Below are 20,947 nucleotides of genomic sequence, written 5' to 3' on the forward strand. Positions count from 1 at the left end.
GCCTGCCGGCCTGGCTGGCGAGGGCGGGGCTCCTGAGCCGGGGGCAGAGAGCAGGGGCCTTGCTGCACTGGGCTCCAACGCCCCACCCCGGCCTGGGCAGGAGGGGCGGGGCCGGGCCGCTGGCAGGGGGCGGGGCAGGCCGGGCCGGAGGGGCGAGGCTAGTCAGGCGGCGCCCGGGGGCGGAGCGGGGCGGACCACGCCGGAGGGGGCGGGGCTGGGCAGGCTCGTACCGGGATGCAGGGGGCGGGGCAGCCTCGGACCAGGATGCCGGAGGCGACACCGCCCCGGCAGGTGGTGGCGGTGGGGGGCCTCCGGCCGCTGCGCAGGCGGCTCCGCTGAGCCCACGTAGCGCTGGCGCTGCCCGGCCCTGGAGGCGGTGCCGGAGCGCTCCACTTGCCGCGCAGCCATGAGCTTCAATCGCACGGAGAGCGACTGGCAGGGGCTGGTGGGCGAGGTGAGGCGGCCTCGGCGGGGGGCCGGGCTGGGGGAGCGGCCGAGGCTCTAGCGGGGCGGCGTGGCCCGGGGGCCCGGAGGGGGCGGCTGCCGGCGCTTGGCCTCAGCGCTGTGCTCCGCGGGCGCGGGGTCCTGACCAGCGCTGGGGCAGGCCGGGGAGCCCGCCCGGGAGCGCTACAGGGGGCAGAGCCCGGAGCTCGGAGTAGGCCTGGACGTGGGCCGGCGGTGCTGGCTCCCGCCCCCGGGGAGCCGAATGGTTCCGGCTGCCCCCTCTGCTGGGCTGTTCCCGCGCCGAGCCGGTTGCTCGTGAACAGCCTGGGGTGCCGCAGGTGCTGCAGTAACAGCGGGTGGAGCGGAGCCTGGGTGTTCCTGCTCCTAATGGAGGGCTGTGACAGCCCGCTAGCCAGCCCCTGGACCGCTGATCCTTGGCCCTTGGTTTGCACCTTCCTTCCCAAAGCCCTTCAGAGCGAGAAACACAGTTCGGTGCGGACCCAAAACACTGCAGTGACCTTGTGTGAGCTGTCGGGCTTGGAGCCCGTCCTGGGGAATAAGGAATGTGTGCCTTTCAATGATACGTCTTTTAAAAGTTTGTGACGACTTGGTCTGTGATGACTTCTCAAGGTGGGCGCTCTACAGGCACGGGAAGGAAAGCTCCATAATGTTTAAGTCCTTTGGCTGGCTTGTGGATGTTCCTTGCCCCCTCACTCTTCATGTATAATTGTTAGGCATCCTTCAGAAATTTTATACAATGTGAAACTTCATGGTGCACTGCTATCTGGTGTGTATCACATTTGATGCTGTAGAAATTAAATATTGGCACCAGATAGCACAGTTGTAAATGACATTGTCACAAGTTGCTTTGGGCCCAAACTTTAAATTTGTTTTTGCTTGCATGTACCAACTTCCTGATTACTACCAGAAGGCAGTTCTTACTTAGGTACTGATCCTGCAATTGCCAGTGCGAGAGTCACAGGGGGTTCACCTGTGCACAGATCAAATTGCAGCATTGCAGCCCTAGGCCTTAAATTGTTTTAAGCTTTTAGATAGTGTCAACAGAAAACAAAGGTTGAGAGCGGACTGCACTTGAACGTAAGTATGCTGTGGTAGCCAATAGTATGTATACACAGCTTTGTTCATGTTTGAGACAAAATAGACTTCAGCTTTTGTTCTAATCTTGTTGCAAATGCAAGGCTTTAGACATCTACTTTAGAAGCATTGGGTACTTAAGCTATGCAAAACAGTCTTTATGGTAGACAAAGATTTGGGCCTGTAACCTCAATAGGTAGAAGTAACAATTCAATATTGGAAATATTATTTCTGTTTTACATGCCTTATACAAACCTCTGAACTATCTACACTTAAAAAAATATATAGTAACAGACTGTTAACAATTGGTAACACATGCACAAACCCAAAGTAGCAGGCAACCACGTAAAGAGGCATCAACTTGAAATTTATTTAGTTTCCAGCAAGTGAGTTAAAATTAGTATCTGGTAGTATACTGCCACTGTACCATGCCCACAACCTTTGCTGTTTTACAAGTACATTTTCCTGTTTACAAAAACAAAAAACTCGTCTCTCTTCTGCTGCTGTTTGAAAGTTCCCAAACTTACAATATGATTCATGTGGGTGAACCCACTGATTTCACTGCGGCTGTGCATGCATAACAATTGGTAACACATTGCAAGATTGTGGCATAGGGCCCTAATCTTGCAAACAATACTCCAACACAGAGCCATGAAACTGTGACAACTTCCAGTGACATCAGTGGGAATTTGTGTGAGCATGGGGATCTCAGCTAATTCAGCTACTTCCAGGATTGGGGTCTAACTGTCAACACACACAATGCTGTATCAAATACACAATAAGCTGGAAGACTGAAATATGCATTTTCTCTATTCTTCTGGTTTTTACACAATATGAAATGTCAGGACAGAATTTTTCTCATCAGTCTTGAGGGAACATGGGGGATGGGGAAAGAAAAGGGTTTTTTAAATTATGGTGGAGGGAAGTGTCCCCGGACTTCTTAAAAACACTCATGACTTTATTTTGTTCATCAGACTTCCAAAATATTGTAGCCTACAGACTCCAAGTCTGGGCTCTGATCCTGAAATTAAACCCATGTGGATGAGCCCTTGTGCCCCTGCAGAGCCTCATTGATCATACCAAGTTTAGGCTATGGTTAGGGCCCTACCAAATTCACTGCTGTGAAAAATGCATCATGGACCATGATATCTGGTCTCTTGTGTATTTTTAACCTATACTATTCAGATTTCATAGGAGAAGCCAGCGTTTCTCAAACTCAGGGTTTGAGACTCCCAAAAGGGAGTCGTGCTGGGGGGAGGCAGGCACAAGGTGATTGTAGAGGGGTCATGGTACTGCCACCCTTACTTCTGCACTGCCTTCAGAGCTGGGAACCTGGAGAGTGGCAGCTGCTGGCAAGGGCCCAGCTCTGCAGGCAGCAGCACAAAGTAAGGGTGGCACTGCCATGCCATGCCATCCTTACTTCTGCATTGCTACTGGCAGTGGCGCTGCCTTCAGACTTGGAAGATCAAGATTCAGTTTGCAGTTCTATCACAGATTTCCTGTGAACTTAGACAAGTCGCCTTGTGTTCACAAGTTGCTCTGGTTTAACTGGAACGAATTTTAAAAATCAGTTTAGTTAAATCAGTGCAAAACCATGTGTGTACTGTCGTAAAATGATGTAAACTTGGCTTATATTAGGTCAAATTGCAAAGGATGAATATAAACAAATAACCAGTATGTAGGGACAAAATTAAAAAAGCCAAGGCACAAAATGAGAATAAAATAGCTAGAGACATAAAGGGTAACAAGGAAACCTTCTACAAATACATTAGAAACAAGAGGAAGACCAAGCACAGGGTAGGGCCACTACTCAGTGGGGGGGAACAATAACAGAAAATGTGAAAACGGCAGAAGTGTTAAATTGTTTGTTGTTTGTTTGTTTCAGTTTTCACCAGAAAGGTTAGTGGGCTAGTAGCAATAGGAAGGCTAACATAGTGAATGCCACTGAAAATGAGGTAGGATCAGAGGCTAAAATAGGGAAAGAACAAATTAAAAATTACTTAGACAAGTTAGATGTCTTCAGGTCACCAGGTTCTGATGAAATACATCCTAGAATACTCAAGGAGCTGACTGACGAGATATCTGAGCCATTAGCAATTATCTTTGAAAAGTAATGGAAGAGATTCCAGAGGACTGGAAGAGGGCAAATATTGTTCCAATAAAAAAGGGAATAAGGACAACCCCGGGGAATTATGGACAAGTCAGCTCGGAAAGATAATGGAGCAAATAATTAAGCAATCAGTTTGCGAACACCTAGAAGATAATAAAGTGATAAGTAACAGTCAGCTTTCTTTGACAGGGTAGCAAGTCTGGTGGATGGTGGGGAAGCAATATACAGTGTGTAGTATATTGTGTCTTTAATAAGGCTTTTGATACTGTCTTGCATGACCGCTCATAAATAAACTACAAAAATACAATCTAGATGGAACTACTATAAGGAGGGTGCATAACTGGTTCAAAAACTGTTCCCAGAGAGTAGTTATCAGTGGTTCACAGTCAAGCTGCAAGGGCATAATGAGTGGGGTCCCACAAGGATCAGTTCTGGGTCCAGTTCTGTTCAATTTCTTCATGAATTATTTCAATAATGGCATAGAGAATAGACTTATAAAGTTTGCGGATGATACCAAGCTGGGTGGGGTTTCAAGTTCTTTGCAGGATAGGATTAAAATTCAAAATGATCTGGAGAAATGCTCTGAAGTAAATAGGATGAAATTCAATGAGGACAAATGCAAAGTACTCCACTTGGGAAGGAACAATCAGTTGCATACATACAAAATGGAAAATGACTGCCTAGGAAGGAGTACTGCAGAATGGAGTCTGGGGGTCATTGTGGATCACAAGCTAAATATGAGTGAACTATATAGCACAAAAAAAGCAAACATCATTCTCGGATGTATTAGCAGGAGTGTTGTAAGCAAAATACGAGAAGTAATTATTCTGCTCTACTCTGCACTGATTAGACCTAACTGGAGTATTGTGTCCATTTCTAAGTGCCACATTTCAGGAAAGATGTGGACAAATTGGAGAAAGTCCAGAGAAGAGCAGCAAAAATGATTAAAGGTCTAGAGAACATGGCCTATAAGGGAAGACTGAAGAAATTGTGTTTCTTTAGTCTGGAGAAGAGAAGACTGAGAGGGGACATAAGTTTTCAAGTACATAAAATGTTACGAGAAGGGAGAAAAATTATTTTCCTTAACCTCTGAGGATGGGACAAGAAGCAATGGGCTTAGATTGCACCAAGGGTGGTTTAGGTTGGACATTAGGAAAAACTTCATTACTGTCAGGTTGGTTATCGTACTGGCTTTCACATTTCTTGGGCATTACAGACAGTTGGATACTGGGGAAGCAAGAGGGGTGAAAGAGGTGAATACTGTGTCTCTGCCCACTGTGGTCAAGAACGGGAAAAAGGTATCCAATGGGTACCCCAAGAAATGTTGAAGGCTGAACATGGGTAATAAGATCTGAACCAAAGACCGTAAATCCCTTAAGGGCTTGTCTACATTACAAAATATGCTTTTTGAACATGACTTTGAAAAATGAAATCAAATTACATCATGCTGACCTCTACTTAAGTCAGTGTAGACCAGGACAAATAGTGTTTAGTCACAGTTACTTGAATCGCTGAACTCTGATCCACGGTGAGACTGTTGTCTATAGGATCTCTGCCTCATGTACTTTATCATCTGGGAATTGCTTTCCCAGCTCACTTCATTGCTACAGCTCACTTTATTGGATGCATACTGTGGAAAGTGTAGAAGATCTTTTTATACACACAAAGCATGAAAAAATACCTCCTCCTACCCCACTCTCCTGCTGGTAATAGCTTATCTAAAGTGATCACTCTCCTTACAATGTGTATGATAATCAAGTTGGGCCATTTCCAGCACAAATCCAGGTTTTCTCACGGATTTGTGCTGGAAATGGCCCAACTTGATTATCATACACATTGTAAGGAGAGTGATCACTTTAGATAAACTATTACCAGCAGGAGAGTGGGGTGGAAGGAAGTATTGTTTCATGGTCTCTGTGTATATAATGTCTTCTGCAGTTTCCACAGTATGCATCCGATGAAGTGAGCTGTAGCTCACGAAAGCTTATGCTCAAATAAATTGGTTAGTCTCTAAGGTGCCACAAGTACTCCTTTTCTTTTTGCGAATACAGACTAACACGGCTATTACTCAGGAAGAAAAAGGATTGTCTAATGGGTACAGCAATTGACTGAAACCCAGAAGAACTGTTTTTTATCTTTGGCTTTGTCACAGACTTCGGATGTGATGCTGGGAAAGTCATTTAAACCAGAATTGTAACAGGTGGCCACTAATTGTGTTCCTCATTTCCTCAGACCTAACTAGACACCTAAAGCCTAATTTTCAGGTGTGCTGAGTACTCAACATTGCAACTGAAGTCAGTGGGAGAAGCCAGTGCTGACCTGTGAAAAGTCAGCCCCATGGCAACTTGAAGGTTACTCCATCATTAAGACACCCAAAGTCAATGGATATTTTTGGAAATTTTGGCATTAATCTTTCAGTCCCTCAGTTCCCCATTTCTGCAATACCTCATAGGGGCGAGGGCGTTGTGAAGATAAAGGCTTTAATAGTTGAGGGCGTGAAACATTAGTGATTCGGACTTCTTGTCCAAAAGATTTGAGTGTATAGTTTCAGCTCTCAAGAACGGAAATAGCAATGGAAGAAGATAAGTTTCAACATCTTTGTATAGTACCATTGAGTTCCTACCAAAATTTAGGAGTTGTACTGATTCCAGAATGCTGAGAATACATAGAATGCAGTCCACAGTGATTCATAAGCAGAGGTTAGAGATGTTTTCATTACTCTTGCTCTCAGCCAGTTGGTGATTTGATGTGGAAATAATGGCAAGAAGGGAAATACGAAGCTATAAGCCAGTCATTTATACAAATGTAATATAGACAAATTTCTAAACTATTTTGTGATATGAACTTGTCATGCATTATTGTAAATTCTAAGACCTTGACAGTGTCCCAGCTTCATTGGATTATTAGACCATGTCTGCATAGTAGCTGATGAGATCTAACCAGATTTGTCACTAAAAATAGCTGTGGACAAATAATTAGTGTTTGGGGTAGAGAGGGTCACCTTGGCACAATTCCATTCTCCTGTAATATCAGTCTCTTACTCGGTTTCACTAAAGAAGTTACCAGGTCGTAAAGCATTTCAGGCAATAAATAGTTTCTCTCATATATATATATATATATATATATATATATATAGAATATATATTCCTTTTAATTATTATGATCTGCCTGGTAGCAATTATCATTTGTTTTATTGCAGATAACAGTTAATTGGTAGATAAGTCACTAGGCAAATAAGGAAACCCATACGCTTCAGCTTTTTAGATTGAAGGGACGCAAGCAGGTTCATGGGTAACTTCTTGTTTTGTTGTTTTTAAGCTGACATTGAAAAGGAAGCTTTCTTGGATTTTAAAATTTAATATAACCATGCAGAAGAGATTTTTATTTTTTTTTTATTTTTTGGTGTGGTATAAATATTTTACTGTACCTAGAATACATTACAGAATTCATTTTGTTCATATCTCACTGATTGTGTGGCCTACTGTACGTAACCTTTTTTCTTCCACTTGAGAAAAGGAAACCTTTGGCATTCATGTAAACAGAAGCAGCTATTGGATATTTTTTCTAAAGACCTACGCTTAAAAATCTCTTTGCTTTGCTTTTTCCATTTCTTGCTTTGTTCAAACCAGAATATTCAAGTCTGTGTTTTCTGTTTTAATCGGCACCATACTGGTTCTGCTGGTCTCATTTGTTCAGATATGCAGTTTTCAACAGGGCCCTGTTATTTCCTTAAATACCTTCCTCTCTTGTTATTCAGTTGGTCTCATTCACTTTATGGCCATTATTCCTTTTTTAATTGGTAAAAAGCATATGCATTGTATAGTGTCTCGCTTGCCTACTTTGAATTGTCTTGATATAATTTATTATTACGTGAAAAACAAATAGATTAGAATTGGGAACATAGTTCTGGAGAATCATAGTTTTGGAGAATCATCAAGCTTAGGAGAATAGGCTGTTACTGTAGATTTTTTTTTACTTTTGACATAAGTCCACAGAAGCAAACTCCATATTATTTTTTTAAATCCATTTAGAAGGTAAAAATGCCTACATAGAAATATCAAGCCACCTTCTTATGTATGGCTCTTCATCAGTATATAATTCACTAAGTCAGAGCACAATTGACTCAATGTGCGGAGGACATTGTGATCCCTTTTCATTTGGACCCTGAACACAGTTGTCACCATCTGTTCACGGTTCAGTCACTGTCAGCCTAATTGATAAGGGTAAATTACCTTCTCCCCATAAAAGGTGACATGTTCTTTCATGCTCTGAATGTACTTCTAATGGAGGCCTGACGTGGATGGCAGGATCTATTTTTGTTTAGCATTTGATCTATATTTACTGGTTGAAAGCCTGCATTTGTACTGCAGTATAGTTACAGGCTACCATGTAGCTCTTGTAACTAACAGATCTTCATTCGTAATTCCATTTTATGGTCTGAAGGCCTAAATCTTAAGACTGGCTCTACCCAGCCAGTCATAGTGGTGCTTGGAAGTAGTTGCTCATTGTGAACATCTTCTGATATGAGGTGCTCAATTGCTGCTCCCCTCTCATTATACACATTGCCTAATCAGTTCTATGATCCACATCAGGCTGACTGCATGTGCCAGTCCCCTTGTTGCTGGTCAATAAATGAGTATGGGGACTTTTTTTACAAGGAATTTTGTGTTTACTTTCACTTTTATATGTATTAATTAACCTGTCCAATTGCCATTTCTGGTAGCGAGTAATTATTTGGGGAAGGAATTTGTTGGGCTTACGTATATGAGAACATCTGAATAAAGGAAAGGGAGCTCTTCAAAGAGGACTCCTTCATAAAGGAAAAAGTTTGAAATTCAAGTGATTTATCAGCAAAACTGTTGGAGGCAGACTTTTATAGATATCTATAAAGGGCCTGTCAAAGTTAATTCTCAGGTCTCAGAGTTAGTATTTTAATTCCTTCTATTTATCTTTTTCCTTTATTAGGAATATGTTAGAAATGTTTTCATACATATGGTATATTAGGATGGTTTTCTGTTCCAACAGCTTTATTCACCTGAAGTCATAACTCTTGGCTTGTGATTTTACTTCCAAGTAGCAATTCATAATCTTGTACAGAAATCCCTTACTTTTGGTTGGTCTTAAAGTAGGGAGAGAAAGAAACTAGAAATGGATGAACACAATTGTTCATTGAAGTTTAGAATTGTTTACGCTGTCATTAGAGTAACTGACAGCATTACATTTTAGATTCTGGATGGCTTTTTTGGTTTTTACCATGGATTTGCCACTTTCAAGGTGTCAGGACACAAGTACAGAGGTATAGTTGCCTTCGTGAGGCTTATGCCAAGGCATCATAATCCAGAACATTTATGGCAGTGTTTCAATTTCTTTGCTGCCAGGAATAAAATTAATCCAAGGTGGAAGTGTCCTCTCCAGGAGCTCAAATCCTTCTTGGAATTGCTTTTCATTTCCCTTTTGGTTTTGCAACTAAGCATTTGCCATTTTTGGAAGACATTAGTACAGCTAATGTATCAAACACTCCCCCAACCTTTTCCTTACTCATTTTAAATTGAAGTTAAGTAAGTCAATTCCAGGCAAGTAGTATATATGAGTAATGATTTTTGTCCTGAAGAACTACACTGACTTGAACAGTATGGAAGTGCTGATGCTGTTGCTTTGTATAAGAGCCCATAATGACAAAATATTCTTGTCAGAGTATATAATGAAACTATAAATTGTTTTCATGAATGCTGTGATGTTTGGTCTCTTACAGGGCAAATTCAAAATGTATTTAGTACCACATCTCATATATGTGAATAACATCAAGTTGTACAGTATGTACAGTAGAAATATAGCACTCTTCACAGACGCACTCTTCACAGACACACTCTCGTGTGCGGTGAGAGAGTCTGACTGCACTTCGTAAAAACTGAAGCAAGTTGTATAAACACTTTTTTTGAGAATTAAAATTCAGATATGACAGAAAAGCATGATATATGCATATATAATACATACATAATTTCTCCCACTTTCTCCCTCAAAATCAAGGGCTCAAGGGAAAGTGGCGGCGTGGGGTAGACTAGTAGATAACTTTAATGGCTTGTACACCAGTGCTAGGAGCTTGGGTAGTAACAAACAAGAGGAATTGGAATTGCTCATTTATGAACATAAATTTGATCTAGCTAGTGTTACAGAAACCTGGTTTGAATCCCATGATAGGAATATTAAAATCAATTGCTAAAATCTATTTAGGAAGGATCGAGTGGGGGATAGGGGAGGGGGAGTGGCACTCTGCCAAAAATGGCATTACCTGTTCCTGATAACTCAAAAGAAAATGATCCTGCATGCTTACAGGTGCAAACAGATAAAGCATAAGATGGGGTATTACTTGGTGTCTGCTACAGATGTCCAAATCACATTAGGGAGCAGAATGACCAGCTCCTTATGCATGTATCTATTGTGTGCAGGGGGGGAAAAGAGCTGTGTGATTATGGAGGACTTCAATTTAGGTGATACATGCTTGAGGTCTCATAGTGCCGGTACTAAAACATGCTTGGAATTTCTAAATATTATGGATGACAATTTCCTAACTCAAAAAGTGTTGCAACCGATGCCAGGGAATTCTATATTAGACCTAGACTTGACAGATAGAGGAACTGATTACAGAACTAAAAATTAATGGTAATTTAGGTAATTATGATTGGGAATTGTTTAGGAACATTTTACTAGATGCTCAAAAAGCCACAATCCAGGTTAAGCTGTGGAATTCTCTGGCTGCTTCTATGGATGGTGTCTAGGGGGAAAATGACCAGGAAACTCTGTGACTTGAAACTGTTGGAATAATTTGGCCCTAAGAGTTGATTTTAGGATTCTCTTGTCCAGCAAATACTTTCCCAGTGATTCTAGTATATTAAAGTCTTCAGTTTTAACCTAGAAAGACACAAACGTACACCTCTAAACCCTTACAGATAAATTGCTTTTAAAATATTTTCTTAATGCAAACTTAGTCTTCTCAGTTCAGCATAGTCTTGTGAATTAATGCTTTGTCCAATTACTTTCCCTTTTCTCTTTTGCAGTATCTGGTATGTAAAAGAAAGCTAGAAAGTAAAAAGGAAGCATTGCTGATACTTTCCAAGGAACTAGACACATGTCAACAGGAAAGAGACCAGTACAAGCTTATGGCCAATCAGCTGCGGGAACGACACCAGTCACTGAAAAAGAAATACCGGGAGCTGATTGTATGTTACTTTATGAACATTGTAGTGATTTGGGCAAGAATGAACCTGAATTTAAAGTGTTTTCCTTTTATGAGTGCAGTGTATGCTGTAAAAATTAATTGTTTGCTATACTACTTCCAGATGGTATGATCCCGATTCCACCATTATTTATTTGTTAAGCGCTGATGTAGTTGGCTCTATAAAAGTTGGCTTGGCAGGATTCGATTTAAATCGACAGATGTTTGTAAATGTTTCAGCTGCCACTCTGAATCCGATTAAGGTAACAGTCGCTGTAAGTTCAGCCTCCCCTCTGCACCTTGTGCCTGCAGAGATTGGTGTCGCTGGCCCTGTGGCAGCACAGAGCCCTCTGCAGCCCTGCTGTCAAAGGAGTGGGTGGAGCTGTGACAATGGGCCAATAACACTGGACCTCTGCAGATGCAAGGTGCAAGGAAGACACTGGTCCTGGCCAGTGGAGCAAAGACCTCTGGCCAGACCTGTAAGGAGAAGGACAAGCCTCTGGCCATGGGAGAAGCCACCTCACCGCTGAATGGCTCTTGCCCAGGGACAGAGCCAGTCAGCGTGGGGTGCTCTTCCTCCTCCTCCACATTGAGTGGCGAGTTGACCTCCTGGCAGCCCTGGCCGGGGATCTGTGCTCTGCCAAGCCAGGACTGCAGCCTCCTCCGCACCTTGCACCTGCTGTCTTGGGCCCCTCGACAGCATAGAGCACATCCTGCAGCTCTGCAGTCAGTACATTAACCCCCCTGGAGCCTTGCTGTCAATGCTGCCCTAACCTGCTCCCCTTAATTTTCTTCAATTAACTATTTTTACAGTTGCAGGAAATTAATTAATGGAAAAAAATAAAAATTAAATTCTGCCAAGACTGTGTATAAGGCACAAACAAAGACCATTCCAATCCCAAGGAGGTTAATCTAAAAGTCAGGCTACCATTTAAAAACTGACTGCAGTGTTATGCCACGGTAACGTCATGCACTGTTATGGAGAACAATGCAACACAAATGTATGATATGCTGTTTTTAGCAATGTACATAAATCTTAACTCTCCAGTTCAAAGAATCTTCTGAAGTTAACATGAAGTGTCTTTAATCAAACTGCAACTTTTTGAAAGCTATTGGTTCAGATATATTCTGGTGTTTTAAAGTCTTAGAGCCGCAAAGCTTATATGGTTACCGATTTTAGAAATAAGCTGCCAATAAAATGTATCTCTTTATTTGTAGGATGGGGATCCCTGTCTTCCTCCTGAAAAAAGAAAACAGGTAGGCTTTTTCTGTTTTTAGTTGGCATCATACAGAAACTATTTTGTGAGAATTCAAACTCTTAAAACTATATTGATGTCAATAAAAAAAATCTGATATTCAAGTGGACATTCCAATTCACATTGGAAGACCATGAAGTCTTCAGTGACTCGTGCTTTCTTTTAAATATGCTAACTCCTGAAATATCTGAGCTATCATTAATAGAGCAAATGATTATGCCTATCATTTTACCTAAACTGAAATCAACAAGGATAAGAGAGTTGAGATTACCTCTTCATTTGTATTTCTTGTATCCTAAAACAAGTGAACAATTAGGGGTATCATGGTGTCAAAGGGGGCTTAGAAATCTTTTGCATGTATACCAGTTACTTACACCGTGTTTAGGTGCTCTTTCCAATTGCATGGTTTCCTGGTTTTGTGGGGGGGTTTCAGTGTGGAGCTATATTAATTACTTATACTTATTTTAGGCTAGAGGTTCAGTGACCGTGCTCAACAGAGTACTTGTTGGTCTGCAGAGAGCTGGCAGTTGCATGAGGATGGATCTTGGTTTCTACTGAGAAATATAAGAAATGAGAGGGTGTGATGAAATGAAGAACAGAAATAACCATTGTAACTTCTCAAAACGGGCAAAACATCTGTTGCACTAATGCCAGGCAAAAATATATGAATATTTTCCTGTTGTTGTCTTTGAACGGAGGGGCTAGCTTTTTTTTTTTTTTTTTTGCCACTGGGATAGTATTTGAGCACAGATAGGAGGGAAAGTAGTGGTCTGGGTGAGCCCAAAGGAAAGGTGTCCATGAAACAGTCTCTCTAAGATGTAGCCCACATTATTGAGAATTTGAGACTCCCCATTTTAGTCAGTCATCAGTCTCTCCTGGTGCCTAACATTCATATTAACAGTTTTTTCTTCTCAGTATCTAATTTAGCATTTAAAAACCTAAATTCATATTCCCTTTAAACTCCAGAGAGGTGAAATCCCAATCCATATCCCCAAATGTTCAAAAATTACCTCAGGCCTCAAAAAATCATGAGTTTTAAAAATAACAAATTATGGGTTCCTTTTTGTTTTGAGTCTCTGGGCTTCACTCAGGTCACATTTTCTATTTTTTTTTTTTTTTGAAACCTAGAGAGCTTAAAACTTCCTTTTAAAAATTTAAATTTTAAAATGGTAACTCAGATGTTCATAGAACCACTTGACTCCAGGAGCTGCCATTTTAGGAAAAAACACCAAATATGGTGAGACTTGTGATGAACTCATAAGTTTCGGCAACACTGCCTAATACTTCCCTTCAAAACGATCTATAGAAAAGTCAGAAGAGTGCTGAAAATAATAATGTAGGTAGAAAGGTTAGAAAACAGCGCTTAGAAGGAAGTACATTTGAAGGGCTGAAGATTTACATGTACTGTAAATACTGCCTATGTGCACTGGAGTGAAATTAAAACCACATGTCAACTTTTATTCTGAGTTTACTGGCTCTATTGTGCTCGTGACACCTGTGGAGCTGCCATTCCACATATGCATGTCAGCGGTGTGGAAGGGCCATCCCTCCATGTTTACCTACTCCTTTAACTTCAGAGTAGAGGGCAGAGAGGAGAACTGGCTCCTCTGTCTCAAATCTGGTTGGCCAGAGGACTGGGTCAGAATCCGACTCCTGCTTTCCCATTATCAGGCTGCTTCCCACTGGAGGAGGAAAGTGCTACTCCGTAAATGGAGCTTAGCTCTCTCTCACTGGGGACAGGATTGGTTGGCTATAGGCTACTTGGGTGGCAGAGGGGCGTTGCTGGGATAAGGCTGGCTTTGGGCAGCAAACAGCTGCTGCTGTTGGGAATAGGTCTAAACACAGCCTGCACCCAGGGCTCGGATATTGGCCCACAGAGCAGGCTAAGGCACTCCCATAGCCAGGGTGGAGGAGTAGATGAAACCCAGCTGAGGAAGCCCTGACAAGCATGGAGACCACTGGGCTGGACACGACAATATAGCAGCATCCAAGATTCACAACTTGGAGCTCACACCACACCCAAACGTGAGTGATAAGTGCAGGGGACAGGAGATGCCCTCTTTTGGGACTAAGGGACTCTGACTGTTGAACCACTTGGAGGAGAGGAAGGTGATCAGGAAACAGCCAACATGGATTCACCAAGGACAAATCATGCCTGACCAACCTGATTCCCTTCTAAGTTGAGACAAGTAGAGGGAGGGATAGCTCAGTGGTTTGAGCATTGGCCTGCTAACCCCAGGGCTGTGAATTCAATCCTTGAGGGGGCCATTTAGGGATCTGGGGCAAAAATAAGGGACGGTACTTGGTCCTGCTGTGAAGGCAGGGGACTGGACTCAATGGCCTTTCAAGGTCCCTTCCAGTTCTGAGAGATAGGTATATCTTCATATTAAAGGCTAAACTGGCTCTGTGGATATGGGGAAAGCGGTGGGTGTGATATACCTTGACTTTAGCAAAGTTTTTGATACAGTCTCCCCCGGTATTCTTGCCAGCAAGTTAAAGTAGTATGGATTGGATGAGTGGACTATAAGGTGGATAGAAAGCTGGCTAGATCATTGGGCTCAACAGGTAGTGATCAATGGCTCAGTGTCTAGTTGGCAGCCGGTATCAAGCGGATTTCCTCAGTGGTCGGTCCTGGGGCTGGTTTTGTTCAACATGTTCATTAATGATCTGGATGATGGGATGGATTGCACCTTCAATAATTTTGTGGATGACACTAAGCTGGGGGGAGAGATGGGGCCAGAGTGACCTAGACAGAGTGGAGGATTGGACCAAAAAATCTGATGAGGTTCAACAAGGACAAGTGCAGAGACCTTAGGATGGAAGAGTCCCATGCACTGCTACAGACAGGGGACCGACTGGCTAAGCGGCAGTTCTGCAGAAAAGGACCTGGGGATTAAAGTGGACAAGAAGCTGGGTATGAGTCAACAGTGTGCCCTTGTTGCCAAGAAGGCTAACAGCATACCGGGCTGCTTTAGTGGGAGCATTGCCAGCAGATCAAGGGAAGTGATTATTCCCCTCTATTTGCCACTGGTGAGGCCACATCTGTCCCCACTACAGAAAGGATGTGGACGAATTGGAGAGAGTTCAGCGGAGTGCAGTGAAAAAGGTTAGGGGGTGGGGCGCATAACTTACAAGGATAGGCTGAGGAAACTGGGCTTATTTTGTCTACAGAAGAGAATAGTAAAGGGGCATTTGATAGCAGCCTTCAACTACCTGAAGTGGGGTTCCAAAGAGGGATGGAACTGGTCTCAGTGGTGACAGATGGCGGAACAAGGAGTAATGGTCTCAAGTTGCAGTGGGGGAGGTCTAAGTTGGATATCAGAAAAAACTATTTTACTAGGAGGGTGGTGAAGCACAGGAATGGGTTCCCTAGGGAGGTGGTAGAATCTCCATTCTTAGAGATTTTTAAGGCCTGTCTTGACAAAGCCCTGGCTGGGATGATTTAGTTCGGGTTGGCCCTGCTTTGAGCAGGGGGTTGGACTAGACCTCCTGAGGTCTCTTCCAACCCTAATCTGTGATTTAATAATTCTAAACTGCTTGCATGTCCCCTTCACCTGTCAGAATCCAGTTTAAAGGCTAACTCCATTCAGTTACGCTTGGTGGCTGTTTCTGACTATCAAAAATTAGTCAAAAAGCTGAGCAGTGTGACTACAGCCCCTTGTCATCAGATTTGTGCAGGAAGTACTGCTAGCCTTTCACTAAAGTGCTAAGAGCCATGAGTGAAAATCCTGAAAGATAACATCTTCAGAAAAGTTTCAGAGTAGCAGCCATATTAGTCTGTATCCGCAAAAAGAAAAGGAGTACTTGTGGCACTTTAGAGACTAACAAATTTATTTGAGCATAAGCTTTCGTGAGCTACAGCTCACTTCATCGGTTGCATCCAATGAAGTGAACTGTAGCTCACGAAAGCTTATGCTCAAATAAATTTGTTAGTCTCTAAAGTGCCACAAGTACTGTTATCTTCAGAAAAGCAGCGTTTGGAGGTAAGCAATCATCCCTTATCTAACCCATGGATGTTGTGAAGATTGATTAATGTGATTTCCCTTTTGTTAAGGGGGTCTGAAGATGAAAAGCACTACTCATGTGCCAAGTACTAGTAATAAAATGAGACCTACCAGCTTTGTTGTGGTTTGTGGGTGAGTGACTCCCTGACTGCGAAGAGGCAGATGGAAAACTGCAAGATTTTGTCCTTGTAATGCTTCAGAGAACAGTATTCTTGTATATTTCAAACTTCATCTGCTCAGAAGAATCCTACCTGCAGAGTGGAGGTACTCTGGTTTCTACATATCTTTAGTCTTATAGAAACAGGGCATTCTGTGTGTTGTGAACATGTAGGTCGAAAACTAGGATTTTTAGCAATGTTGTAAGCTTTGTTCTATAGGGTGACAGTGTTTTTGTTTTCCTCATAATGTAGTTTAAAAAGAAAAGGTGCCCTTAAAAGTTGAATCTAACAGTCATTATGGTACCCATTTTCATAATGTTGGGATCTTTTCAGGCCCAACCCCTCATGCTCCCTGTGCTCCTCTCCTTTCTCAGTTTCTTACTTTTCTGGAATAGAGAACCCTTGCCCATGGATAAACTTTAATATCCTTGAAAAACAGCCCAGTGTTCATTAATCATAACACTCTCAAAAGGCTACAAAGATTTTGTTTTTCTGTTTTACTTTCTGCTTGAGGTAAAGTTGTTCATCTCAGATTCTGAAAGCAACTGAAATGACTCCCATAAAACATCACATGAGAGGATTTTCTTGTTGGGCAATATGGAGGCCTTTATTTAAGCAGAAAATTTTCCTGTTTGGCTAGATCTGACAAATATTTGACGCACTAGCAGCATGTGTTTGGGATGTGAGGACAAAAACGCCCTTAATGAACACTCCCACTGAGCAGTGCTTCTAGAAACTTGGTTATAAAAGCTACTTGCAATCTTAAGGTCCTCTGTTATTGGTGAAGGAGTGGGAGTGAGCACTGGGAACAAGTGACATCTTAAAGGAGGCTACAGTTGTTACCTACCTGTACTCTTGTTCTGCAGCCCTTCCCAACTGGGACAGATCTGGGTAACTGTTAATAGGTGCTCTGCTACAGAGGACCAGAGCTGACATGCAAAGGATTTCTTGGTTGACGCACACAAACCCACAATGGTTATATATCTGTAGTTTCTAAATTGATAAACCTAGATACAGCTCCTTGATGGTATATTTATTTCTATAAAGAGCTTTGCATGGGGGGAAAAAATCCATGCTTCATATTTTTTTAATCAGCCCTGTATTTACAAAAACACATACCCCACATTTCTGAATTCCAGTCTTGAAAGTTATTAGGGTTAAGTAAAAGTGAGTAAGTCTTAACAAAACATTGTCAGGCCCTAGGTGATGTATTTCTGTGCTAGCATCCCTATGACTGATCTCAGAGAGCCTGGATCCTCCTCCAGGGGTTCTGTATTTATTTATTTTATTAGGTCATCACTGTGGAGGTCTTTTTTCTGTCCAAGGGAATGTGTGACTTGTAGACGGTGCATTTTGTTTGCTACATCCAGGTCGTCATAGTTTCAAAACGATTTTGGGGGAAGACTGATGGTAGGAGGTTTAAGTTTAGTTTCTAATAAGATTGTAGTGCTAACAGAGGTCATCAAATTTTGTAGCTTGAAGTGAACAGGGGCCCTTGCTAAGCAAAAGCAAATTTCTGTGTTAACTCACCCATCAACATCATATGAAAGCCCAGGAGGACAAATTGCAGTTAAACTTGCTATCAGTCACAGCCCTAAAGTGTACCTGATGTTTCAAGAGACTTTTATCCTGTTCTCCCTTGTTGAAGGTGTGGGTGTGAGAAATGGGAATATTCTAAGACATTAAGATAAAGATGAACTATTTTTACACATTTGTATCTAAATATTTAAAGGAATATTTTTTCCAGATGTTTACCTTCCATTCCCCCACCACCGCTTTAAAAAAAACAAAACAAAACACTTTTCCGGCAGTATCTAAAGGATACCGAGGAGAATTTTTTAAGTGCCATATAAGAGTTATGTGCCAGAGAATTGAGGTATGTTAAAGGGGTGTTCCTATCCATTTTTATACAGTAATGTGAAGGAGCATAACACTTAGTCATATGGCTAGACTTGAGAAACTGTTAAAGGAGTCTTATACAAGGACAGTGCATGGTTCCAGAATGTATTTGAATAAGGATTTTTTTTCTTATCTCTTGATTAGTGGTTCAAATACTGTTCATGTCAGTAATAAATTTAAATGAATGAAAATCATTGTTCCCTGGCAGCCATTCACTCGCCAGTATCTCATTAGCTGGTGGTTTTTTAGCGGTGACTTCAGTTGATTAAGTTAACTTAAAATAAAGCCCTTATTCACCCTCATGCTCCTCCTCCTGCCCCCAAAATGTTTTGAGTACTTAACTAGAAATGAGCAGTGTTTCTCAACAACTGGGCCGTGGACTGGCCCCAGTCCCTGAGATCTCCTTGATGCAGTTTAGGAAGGCAGCATCAGGTTGACGAAACACTGTTATAGAGCATCTGAGGCTCCAAAATTCTTTCCCCTTGCATGTTTAACTGAGAGCCTTGATGATGTCTTGCCAAAACCTTCGGAATCTGGGACAATTCAAAATGTGTGTAGTGCAGAACCTCTAAGCTGGGGGAATGAATTCTCCAGCAATTACTCATTGGTGGTGTGGCTTATTTGTTTCAGTTTAACAGGAGTAAAATAGAAGCTTTGCAGTAAGGGGCAAGTCTGTGCTTAGCTTATTGAGATGCTCTTAGCATGTTAAAGTGCTGTTTTATTTTGGCGTCTAAATCCTTTGTTTAAAAATTTCTCCCAAAATCTCAGTTGTGTATATAAAGATTAATTACATTGTCTTAAATCATTCATCTGATTAAGCAGTAAAATGCAGCAGAGATTGCAATCCCAGAAAAATGTTTTAGTAGGAAATAAATGGGTGTGATCATACACCCGTTCTTCAGTGGAGCTGGATTTGGCTCGGAGCTAGTACAGCTCCAGTGTCATAGTTGTCAACACTGATTAGTGACATTCAGTTCTTCTAAGGGGTTCAAATTACGTATGGTATTGGAGTGTGCAGATGTCTTCACGTTCATAACAGAAATGAATTTCACAAATGGAAATATTTCTAAGAGATTTATACGAATAGCATTCCTCTTAAGTAACTCAATCTCTCACTTATCTCGTCTTTATTGAAATTCAGTCACTTTTTGCAACATTTGCATCAGAGCATTGCAAGTCAATTGATTCTAGAAGAACTTCAGCCTCAGCAACTTTGGTTTAGATGAAAAAGTCCTGAAAACGACCTGAAATATTTTTAATGCCCCTTAGACAGTAATCTCTGAACCACTGACAGAATGCATCTTGAAGCTGCTTGATCCATTCAGTATACTGATGACTCATTTGTTAGCATGCAGAAAAAAATCATTCTACTGAAGAAGACCTTGAAAAAGAGTTGTGTTGGCTGAAAGGTTGCTGTCTGAAAACTAAAATCAGAAACTAGTTAATTCTTGCCCTAAAGTTGGATAGTTATGTTGTTTAGGAAATATGTAACCTCTGAAACAGACAGATCTGAGCCATTCCCAGTTTTCAGCCATATCAGCAGCTAAAAATAGGGCTGTAGATTAATCACAGTTAACTTACGTGATTAACTCAAAAAAATTAATTGCGATTAATTGCAGTTTTCATCACACTTAAACAATAGAATACCAATTGAAATGTATTAAATATTTTTGGATATTTTTCTACATTTTCAAATATACTCATTTCAATTACAACACAGAATACAAAGTATACACTCTTCACTTTATATTATTTTTTATTACAAATATTTGCACTGTAAAAATTATAAAAGAGATAGTATTTTTGAATTCACTTCATACAAGTACTGTAGTATAATCTCTTTATTGTGAAAGTGCAGTTTACAAATGTAGGGTTTTTTGTTACGTAACTGCACTCAAAAACAAAACAATGTAAGTAGAGCCAATAAGTCCTCTCAGTCTTACTACTTGTTCAGCCAATTGCTAAGACAAACAAGTTTGTTTACATTTACGAGAGATAATGCTGCCCTCTTCTTTACAATGTCATCTGAAAGAGAGAACAGGTGTTCACATAGCACTTTGGTAGCCAGCATTGCAAAGTATTTATTTGCCAGATATACTAAACATTCGTATGTCCCTTCATGCTTCTGCTACCATTCCAGAAGACATGCTTCCATGTTGATGATACTTGTTAACAAAATAACGTGTGTGTTAAATTTATGACTGAACTCCTTGGGGGAGAATTGCATGTCTCCTGCTCTGTTTTACTTGCATTCTCCCATATATTTCATGTTTTAGCAATCTCGGATGATGACCCAGCACATGTTGTTCGTTTCAAGAACACTTTCATTGCAGATCTGACAAAACGCAAAGAAGGTACCAATGTGACATTTTTAAAGGTAGTTACAGCACTCGACCCAAGGTTTAAGAATCTGAAGTGCCTCCCAAAATGTGAGAGGGAGCATGCTTTCAGAAGTCTTAAAAAAGCAACACTCAAATGTGGAAACTTCAGAACCCAAACGAACAACAAAGAAAATCAACTTCCTGCTGGTGGCATCTGACACAAATGATGAAAATGAACATGTGTAGGTTTGTACTGCTTTGGATCGTGATCGAGCAGAACCTGTCATTAGCATGGACACGTCCTCTGGAATGGTGGTTGAAGCATGAAGGGATATATGAATCTTTAGCACAGTCTGGCACGTAAATATCTTGCGATGCCAGCTACAACAGTGCCATGCGAATGCCTGTTCTCATTTTCAGGTGACATTGTAAATAAGCGGGCAACAT

The 20,947-nt window shown here is 41.5% G+C and overlaps 1 protein-coding gene across 2 annotated transcripts in view; it reads left to right on the forward strand.

Annotated features, from left to right (window-relative positions):
- Nucleotides 1-232: 232 nt before the first annotated feature.
- Nucleotides 233-20,947, forward strand: part of CCDC149 (coiled-coil domain containing 149) — a 65,086-nt gene continuing 44,371 nt past the window's right edge. For both annotated transcript variants that reach the window (XM_073342374.2, XM_073342376.2), the window contains exons 1-3: nt 233-454; nt 10,705-10,866; nt 12,081-12,119. In XM_073342374.2, the coding sequence (XP_073198475.1) occupies nt 407-454; nt 10,705-10,866; nt 12,081-12,119 (249 nt within the window). In that variant the 5' untranslated portion in view covers nt 233-406. The remainder of the gene's footprint in view (nt 455-10,704; nt 10,867-12,080; nt 12,120-20,947) is intronic.

This window comes from Lepidochelys kempii, chromosome 4, assembly GCF_965140285.1.
Source record: "Lepidochelys kempii isolate rLepKem1 chromosome 4, rLepKem1.hap1, whole genome shotgun sequence".
Lineage (NCBI taxonomy): Eukaryota > Metazoa > Chordata > Testudines > Cheloniidae > Lepidochelys > Lepidochelys kempii.